This window comes from Macrobrachium rosenbergii, chromosome 7 (genome assembly GCF_040412425.1).
Source record: "Macrobrachium rosenbergii isolate ZJJX-2024 chromosome 7, ASM4041242v1, whole genome shotgun sequence".
Classification (NCBI taxonomy): Eukaryota; Metazoa; Arthropoda; class Malacostraca; order Decapoda; family Palaemonidae; genus Macrobrachium; species Macrobrachium rosenbergii.
In genome coordinates, this window is record NC_089747.1 from 26,160,001 (window position 1) to 26,170,000 (window position 10,000).

Here is a 10,000-nt window from a genome sequence, read left to right on the forward strand (position 1 = left end):
CTTGCTCTGCCTTCACCCTCCTCCTTCAGGGACGCGAGGTGCCACTCTCCAAAGGCAGAGGCCCTCCTATGGGGACACCCCTTTAGTAGATCAGCCACAACATTTCTTTTTCCCAGAATGCAGCTTGCTGTCAGGTCCACCCCACTGTCTCTGACAAATTGTGCAGTTTCACCTCCAGTGCACATAGACCTTCTTTCAGCATTAGTATTACTGGGTGCTGGTCTAATTAACACAGGAATATCATCATGATTTTGGAGTACAGCATTTGGTTCTTCTTGACCTGACTCTGCACCATCTAAATTGAACTCGACATCATCATTTCTACCATGAAAATCAGGTTCTCTACAATCATACCAAAACTCAAATTTGTCTCTTTCATTTTCAAAATTCTTTTTTTTTCCATATGACTCACATTTCTCCTTTGTATTCCCTTAGTGCTTTCAGCTCGCACACTGTTCCCCTTTTTCTCAATAACCTTACAGTATAAGGTTCACTGGAGAAATTTGGTGACAACTTCTTTTCTCTACTTTGTTGCATGACCACTAAGTCACCTTCACTTACTTGTCCCTCTCTAACATAAAATTTCTTATCATAATACTCTTTCCCCTTTTCTTTACATTTTTTGTCTCTTCCAATTTTATCATCACAACCAGTATATTCTAAACATATTTCAGGCAATTTTGTTCTAATTTTTCTACCATACATGATTTCTTCAAGGCTAACATTGGTTACAGAATGTGGAGCAGATCTATACGCTTTTAAAAAGTACCAAGTTTACCTTCAGCGCTAATGGCTTTAACAGCCTTCATAATTGATCTATTTCGTCTCCCACTTCACCATTAGCCTTCGGTGAATGTGGTGTTGCTTTTCTATGACATATACCATTTACACTAAAATCTTTAAATTCAGCAGAAGTAAATAGTACACCATTGTATGTTGCGATAAGTTCTAGATAACCATGAGATGTAAACCAATTTAACTATATACTTGGACCACCGACGAATGATCTCTTGTTTGACACTTTCATAAGTTGTTTTCTAACAGAGCTCATTCACTTTCACAATTGATCCCTGATCCCCTTTTCCTGCCGAGAGCATCCAGATTTCATGAACAGCAGCACCAATATGCAGTAAATGTGCCTCGCTATTGAACTTCCCAGTTCCAGAGGTCCTTAATTCCTCACACCGTTGACTGTGGAACAGTCTCCCAGGGGATGTTGTGCAGTTGGAACTTCAAAAGTTCAAGCGAAGATGCAATGCATTACTACCCTAATGCTATTCTTCTTGCGTTGTAACACATCTTTATCTATTTATTAACCTATTCATTTATTTTCTTCTTTTTTTAATGAGTGAGATCTCGTCTTTCTGTATTTCCTTTTACTTCCTCTAACTCCTCTTACTAATGAACACCATATCCTTGAAAAAGCCTGAATTTCAAGTCATTCGTCCCTGTGGGCTTGTTCCGTATGAACAGGGTTCATCTTCTGAATAATAATAATAATAATAATAATAATAATAATAATAATAATAATAATAATAATAATAATAATAATAATAGGCTATGTATGTGTATGTGTGTGTGTATGTGCAGAGAGAGAGGGAGGGATTGTTTTGCAGCACAGTCGTTTTACCCTTACAGCTGTTAAATTACCTTTGTTAAAAGATTGTTATAAATATATCAAGCCTTTGATATTCGCCTTCATGAGAGTGAATTTCCATAACATGAACACTGACATCAATCAAGTAGTAAATCTTATTTGGTAAGAAAATATGAGTTATCCATTATAGATCTCTATAGAAAACGAACGATAGGCTTACAGAAAACGCAGCAATTGGGACTATATTGTAAAAACCTGACAGTCATACCTTCTATAACTCATTGATGCTACGGGCATCCATCTGTCTGTGCGTGGATTGTAACACTCGACTTCGCTGTGGATCGCAAAGAGACTTCCACCTCCTGAAAAGAAACACATATAAGCAAACATGAGACCAAGTGAATCCACGAAGGCTGATAAGCCTAGTCAAATCAGTTGCTTCAGCCCACCCACTTAAACAGTCTCGATAATGTTAAGATTTCATACATGTCACACTACACCATTAAAACATATCTACTAAGGTTACTCAGAATCAAACAATATGATACTATCTAATATGGATCTTAAGATATTCTTTTTAGATTTTGATATATAAAATTAAAAGCAAGGTGTTAAAAAAACGAATAATTCTTGTTTTCGACCGAATTACATCAGAACAGTGTAAGGATGAATAGCAAAGAAAATCTGATATTTATAATGTAAATGTTAAATCCCATAAGACTACAAAGAAAGATACCAAAATTACTTGTGCTACATCCTCTGAAAAAAGAAAAAGATAAAAATATCTTCTAGCAAAACATAGGAGAAACTTACAACAAATTCAGCAACAGACATGCAACACCAGCTAAGAAAGAGTCACAAAAATCAATCTGGCTTGTTGTAATCTTCATCAGTTTTGGAGAGGTATAATCCCGGGAAAATGTGAGCTTTCTGAAAGGTTCTTATCCCCTTTTCAATTAGTATCCAGTGATTTATTAGATCGTGCACAACTGAAGTTATTACTGCAAGACTGAATATGGAATGGTAATAAATCAAAATCGGAAATCCAAAAGGATACAGAATGGAATAAGATAGCACTGATTTATGTGAAGTTACTACTTAGATCGTAATCAACATGCTGATGATACTACACAAGAGTGAAATGTCAATCACCCTCATACACTTCCCCATAGAAAGCAACCGGCAGTGTTTCAAAGAACTTTACAAGGAATAAGGTTTAGCAATCACGCTTTGTCACAATGCAGGAAATCCTAAGATGCTTAAGACAACCCCTTGAGGGATGCTGTGTGGTTGCTTGACACTCTTCGAAATGGCCAGCACGAACTTGACCTCAGTGAAAACAGCAGATCGGAAACAAAAAGGGTTGGGATAGCGTAAGTTTCATGTGCTGAAAGACATGCATACAAATTTAAATAACTCCCGCGAATGATAGTAGAAGAAATTAAACACACCGTTTTTCGCCGAAACGAAAAGATGAATATATATTCGTTTATGAAAATTTTAATCTTATAAAAACAAATGATCAAATATGACAAAACTATATATAATATATATATATATATATATATATATATATATATATATATATATATATAAATATATATATATATATATATATATATATATATATATGTGTGTGTGTGTGTGTATATATATGTGTGTGTGTGTGTGTGTGCGTCACTCATGTCTTTCCTGTGCTTTGCCTTCGACGACTGCTTATCTCTAGCCTCCGCCTCATGGTTCACATCCAAGTAGGTCTGGGTCTTCCAGCTCTTCTGGTGCCCACAAGAGCCCAGATGACAATATCAGATACTACTCTCCCAGAGGTTTGCAAAGACCATGTTCACTTTCATCATTATCTCATCTACATATGGAACTTTCTTTAATGTCTCTTTTTTGTATCATTTCTCACTCTATCCTATCCTCTAACTCCTGATATTTTTCTTGAAATTTTGTTTTCAAATCTACACATTTTTTGAGATATAGTTTTACGCCATACCATGGTGCATCTCCATGCAGCAATACATATCGCAACAGACTTATGTATAATCAGTTATGTATGCAGTTTTATTCCGCATGATTTCCAAATCATATTCAGCCTGCTTATTGTTTGATTTTTTGTCTCATTAAATGCCACTTTAGCAAAAGTGTACTGGATATCAATATCCCTAAATATGTGAAAAATTCAACCTCATTAATCCTTTACCAGTGGCATGTTATTTCGTCCCTCTTAGTAGATTCTGTCGTCATGACTTCTGTTTTTCTTAGATTCATTTTGAGTCGCCTCTCTATAGATGTATGATGTATTCTACGAAGCAAGCTTTGTAAATCTTGTGGTGCTTTGCTGACTGAAACAGCATCACCTGCATAGTCCAATCTGGACTTTCTCTTTGATCTCCGACCCTTTTTTCATGACAAAAGTTGTGGGAAGGTTAAACAACGAACATCCCCGTAGGGGTGTAGTGCCGTCAGTGCACCTCACGGGGTGCACTGTAGGCATTACTAAACGTTCTTTGCAGCGTCCCTTCGGCCCCCTAACTGCAACCCCTTTTATTCCTTTTACTATAACTCCATTCATATCTTTCTTCGATCTCGCTATCCACCCTCTCCTAACAATTATTTCAAAGTGCAACTGCGAGGCGTTCCTCCTGTTTCACCTTCCAACCCATTTACTCTCAATTTCCTTTCCAGCGCTGAATGACCTCATAGGTCCCAGCCCTTGGCATTGGGCCTAAACTCTATATTCCATTCCATTCAACAACGAACATGAAACAGCATTCATTTTCAGCACCCAACCGTTTAATGCAAATGCTTTTGACCAGAAACCTTCAACTTCAACTTTACATTTACATTGATCGTGTATAATTTCCATTAGCTTTACATACTTAACAGGAATGCCACGATGGCTCAAGACTTCCCAAAGTATTGGTCTGCGAAATTGTCTAATACCTTCTCGTAATAGACAAAAGCTACCAGAAGGGGATTTTCAAAATGGAAACACTGCTGCACAATATGTCATAGCACAAATATGTGACCTGTGCAGCTCTAAAACCATCTTGCTTATTTTCAAGCTTTTCATTTATTTCATTTTTTAGCCTGCGAAGAATGAACACAATGAATATTTTCATAACAATTGACTCAAGTGCAATACCTCTATGGTTACTACATTTAATCAGATCACTTTTCTTTTGTACCTTTGCTATGACTTCCATTCCCAAACCTCAGGCTTTGTTTCCTAATTCCACATTCTGCAAAATAGTCTAATTAATACTGTACATGAGGTATTATTCTATCTTCAGCTAAAATCATTTCTGCAGTGATTTCACATGACCAAGTGTTTACCATTTCGTAAGTTTCTTTACAACTGTTCCCACATCAAAACCTGTGAATTTAATTAATTTTCAACTCTTAACTTATGCAATGTATCACATATTGTAAGGGTTAAAGTTTAGCTACAAAGGGAATTTCAACTGGGGGGGCCAAGCATCTGACGGGGGTGGAGGGCGCCGGGCACCCGCATAGCGACACCACTGCTCCCTAGTAGCAGTGGACTGTGGGTTTATAATCGGTGCGACTAAAACACTAAGTCAATGAAAAATATAAAATTTATTCCTTTGAACAGTTCCTCTCTCGCAATGAACGCTACAATAAATTCCGTTGAACCGAAACACTGCGGACAACCAGGGAACTTAGATCAACCTTGCCTTTTGTCTTCTCTCTCTCTCACTCTCTCTCTCTCTCTCTCTTTTTACATACACACACACACACATATACATGTGTGTGTGTGTGTGTGTAAAAAGTGAACGAAGCAGAAGACAAAAAGCAAGCTTCATCTAAGTTCTCTGGTGTGTATGTGTGTGTGTGAGTGTATGTGTGCGTGTATAAACGCCTACAACTCTTGATGAGTCTAGCATCCAGCCTGCATTACCATGGAGCAGACATTACATTACCCTAGTCAACTCAGGAATATGTAAGAAAGTCATTATTAACACTCTTTTAGACACAAATAAACCTACAAAATTTCTCTAGTAAATAGCAGACAAATGTTTCCTCAAAACAAACTTAAGTATGCGATTAGCGTATATAAACCCAAGAATCAGTATAACCCCGAAAATTTATCTGTGGAGTGGAAGAAGCCTTAACAAGAGGCATTTGATGGAGTGAAGCAGGCTTTAGTTAATGCACGTAGTAACCGGAGTGGAGTGTGTTCCAGAAAAGGTAAGTGAAGCTCAGCATTGGCGCACAGTAGGCCAAATAGAATTTTTTTATTTTATTTTTTTTTTTATAAATGGTGGGGTCTTGTCAAAGCACAATTTATGAGATGTATAGTGCGAGGAGGAACTATACATCTCATAAATTGTGCTTTGACAAGACCCCACCATTTATAAAAAAAAAAAATAAAAAAAAAAATTTCTATTTGGCCTACTGTGCGCCAATGCTGAGCTTCACTTACCTTTTCTGGAACACACTCCACTCCGGTTACTACGGCCCACCTTATGATCCATGGGCTTTTAATCTTGCAACACTGAATGTACACAAGTGGCTTGTGGTCTGTCTCTCCACATGATGGTGCAATGGAATTTCTTAACTGCGAATATTATTGCTATGCATTCTATTTGAAGGATACAGTTGGTGCACTCGTTCTTCCTATTTGCATAAGCAACTGGAAATATTCCATTAGCAAACTCTTTCAATAGTATGCCTCCTAGTCCTTCATTCGATGCATCTGTCCTCACGATGAAAGTTCTGTTGAAATCTGGTACTCATAATATCAGTGCATTAACTAAAGCCTGCTTCACTCCATCAAATGCCTCTTGTTAAGGCTTCTTCCACTCCTTGTTTGGTCATCCCTTCTTCACTAGATCAATCAAAGGCAGTACTAGATTTGTAGAGTTGTTCATCTTCCTGTCAGACCTAAGAATGATCTCACTTGCATCTCGGTCTTTGTTGGTGATGGGTCCTAGATCTTCATCAGCTTTGCTTCAACCATGGCAATCATACTCGTATTACAGCTGACCTTGTGTCCGGGGAATTCCACTTTGCTGTACCTGATTTAACACTTTAAAGGTTGGATACTCCATCCTGCTTCCCTCACTTTTTGAAATGGGTCCATGAGTCCCTCAGTGCGTTTTCCTATGATGTATGAGTTAACACAAAATCCAAAGAATGGTCATTTTGAAAATCACTGTTGTGCTCATTAATCCAAACACCATCCTCTTGAACTGGCAACATGTGAATACTGTCTTCTCCTTTTATGCTTCTTCCATCAGGATCTGTCAATATCCCTTGCTTAAGTCATTCTAGGTGAAAAATATGCCATTATGTCTGTGGTTATGAAGCTTTACAATCATATCCTCCACATCTTCCAGGGTTTCATTGTCTAAATTGGTTCGTTCCATCCTTCTTCCTCGCCATCATTACTAGTAAACGGTACGCAGAAGTTGACCTTTTGATAATTCCCATCTCGAGAACCTCCTCAACTACTTCCTGCATCGGTTCCCTAGTAGCATCTAGTAAAGGATGCATCTTCGCCCTGACTGGCTGCTCTGTTATCACTTTGATGAAAAATTCTCCCAGCGAAATCCTTCCTGAGATGATGGTTACGTTTTCTTGGTATTCCTCCAGCAACTGCAGCACCTGCTTCTTCCGTTGCTTGCTTAAATTGCCACTAATGTTAATATTTCAGTATGTCTCTTCCAACCATCTCTCATCTGGAATTACTTGGTCATCATCAGCTTCCTCCTCGCTGACAGTCGTGCTTTCTTCTTTGATGTCAGCTGTTACTACTTCATTCAATCCCCTCTCGCTTTAGCTGGTCATGATGTTCACATAACGAGTCTAGTTCTCCGCCGACATTAACCTTTAGTCTACTGTATATGATTAGCCACCCACTTGATTTCATATAGCCATCACCAATGCAACATCAGCTTGTTTACTGTTGTTGGCAATAACACTAACATTTTTTGTCCAATCTTGAAGTGAAAGTCTCTGGTCCTGTTGTCATAGTGTGCCTAGTAAAGTCCCTCTCTAGCAATTCCTCAGCTCCTAAACATACTGGTAAGTGTTTTACACTTCATGCTCACAGACTGGAGTCCATAATTCCATGGGAATTTATGTGGGACTCGTCAAAGTCCCTCCTTACTAGCTTAAAAGGTTAAAATATGGTGCCTAACCATAGTTTTTCTTGATGAGCATACAAGATCGGCGGAAGATTCCAGTCCCAGTCTTTCAAGACACCATTGAGCACACCATTGATCCTTTCACTCAATCTGTTGGATCTCAGTTTAAATGGAGTTGTAAACAGCTGCTTGGTGCTCGTTTGCCTCGTCATTTTAGAGGTCAACTGGGTATCTCAGTCACTGAGAATATCCATGGGGAATGCCACCCTGCTGAAAATTTCAAGTAAAACATCTGCTACCCACTCGATTCCTAATTGAACCTATTTGGGTGCCTCCTAGCAAAATCCACCACTTAAAATTTTCAGTTTAAAGTGTGATGAGTGTTGTTTATAAGCATACTGAGCGTTTACAGCTATGTGGTATTGACAAGGTTACGTGAGGAAGGGTACAAAGTCACCCTTGAACACCCCTAAATTTTTTTATTCACCTTTGTCTGGATTTCGCCATTATCCAATGGACTCTTGGCTCTGTGTGTATCTTATTAATGCCATAAGTCACTCACTTTTCATAACACTTACCAGAATACACACGGGCTAAGGGAACAGCTGAGAGTCATACCGAAGTCATTTTTCTTTATAATCCTTAACATTTTTATATGTAAATCTACGTACATAAAAGGGAAATTTAGGAGAAATTCATTCATACATGCATACTTAAAAACAAAGGCAAATACACAGAAAAATTCATACATAAAAAAATATTTGTACGTAAAATATCACAAAGCCAGTAACTAACCAATCTTCAGGTGGTGAACTAAAAATAGAATTTTCTCTTACCGCAAGCAAAGAGATAAGGCTTCACCCCCTCAGGTTGTCGCTCCTGAGTTCTTGGCGATGTGAGAGTGGACCTTTGCTCAGGCAGCAGGTGATATTTCAAGGCCTCCAGCAGGAGGTGATGACAGGCCGAGTTCTCCCTCACAAGAGGCTCCGCATCCACGTTTGAAGTCAGGAAGTCACGATTCAGGAGAGGAAGACGCACGTGTTTCAAGAGCTGCAAAGAAAAGGTGAGAGAAAGCTGAAAACTTGTTGGAAAGAAAAAAAGTAAAAAATTCTAACAACAACAGTCTTACCTAGCAATTTTGCCATAGATACAACACTGTAATGGAGAATACATATGTGTTAAACTAAAATTGCAAATCAGGAAATTATACAGCCGTATGCATTATAGCCAATATGTATATACATTTATATATATGTGTATATATATATATATATATATATATATATATATATATATATATATATATATATATATATATATATATATATATATATATATTTATATATATATATATCCATATATATATATATGTATACATATATGCATATATATTATATATACATATATATGTAAATTCATATATATGTATATATAAGTATATAATATATATATATATATATATATATATATATATATATATATATATATATATATATATATCACTGAGCTGGAGTAAGGAATAAAACAAGAAGTTGACTAAGCACTTCTCTTTCATACTTCAAGATCAAGTGCTACAAAAATTCATTTTTGGTTAGAAAGTCACGTGTGTGGCATCATTTCATAAACATTAAAACTACTGTACAACTATTTAAAAACTAACTGCCCACAAATATTTTTTACAAGTAGTTCATCCAATTTGTACACTTAGCAACAAATATTAGGTACCAGTTTTTTTTTATCACGAGACGCATACTGTTCAATAATCAGACATCTGGCAGTTCTAGAAAGGGGGCGGAGCCTCAAAGCCTTATCATGTTTTTTGTTTGTTTGATTTCTTACAGCTTCCAGTCATAAAGATTCTACAATACTGTAATCATTGAATGCAGTCACAGCCTCTCCGCATTATTCATTCAAGTCCTGTTTGTAGCGACAGTCCAGAGAAGGATATGAATCACTCTTCTTTAAAACATACCATGAAACCAAACTCATTATTGGCGTTATGACACCAAAATGAAATAGAATTCATGCGTAATTAGAAGCACGATCTTAACTAATTAGAGAAATGGTTTCAAAATTTGGGCAATATCCAAGGAAATTCATGTAGTACAATATAAGAATGAATGAATGCAGAGAGAGAGAGAGAGAGAGAGTGTGTAGTCTGCGTTAGTATAAGCATAGACCTATTTGTAGAGCTATTTTATTCAATATGCGTTATTTTCTTTGAGAAACTGAGTGATAATTTATTTGTAAAGTTTTTTTTTACAAATAAAGAGAGAGAGAGAGA

The 10,000-nt window shown here is 37.0% G+C and overlaps 1 protein-coding gene across 3 annotated transcripts in view; it reads right to left on the reverse strand.

Moving 5' to 3' along the window:
- The window catches only part of LOC136840242 (kelch-like protein 17), a 214,330-nt gene that overhangs the window by 38,189 nt on the left and 166,141 nt on the right, over nt 1-10,000 (reverse strand). For all 3 annotated transcript variants that reach the window (XR_010853562.1, XR_010853563.1, XM_067106851.1), the window contains exons 8-9: nt 8,553-8,766; nt 1,866-1,959 (exon numbers count right to left, since the gene is read on the reverse strand). Coding sequence is in view for 1 of the 3 variants with exons in the window: in XM_067106851.1 (XP_066962952.1) it covers nt 1,866-1,959; nt 8,553-8,766 (308 nt within the window). In the remaining 2 variants the exon portion in view is untranslated. The remainder of the gene's footprint in view (nt 1-1,865; nt 1,960-8,552; nt 8,767-10,000) is intronic.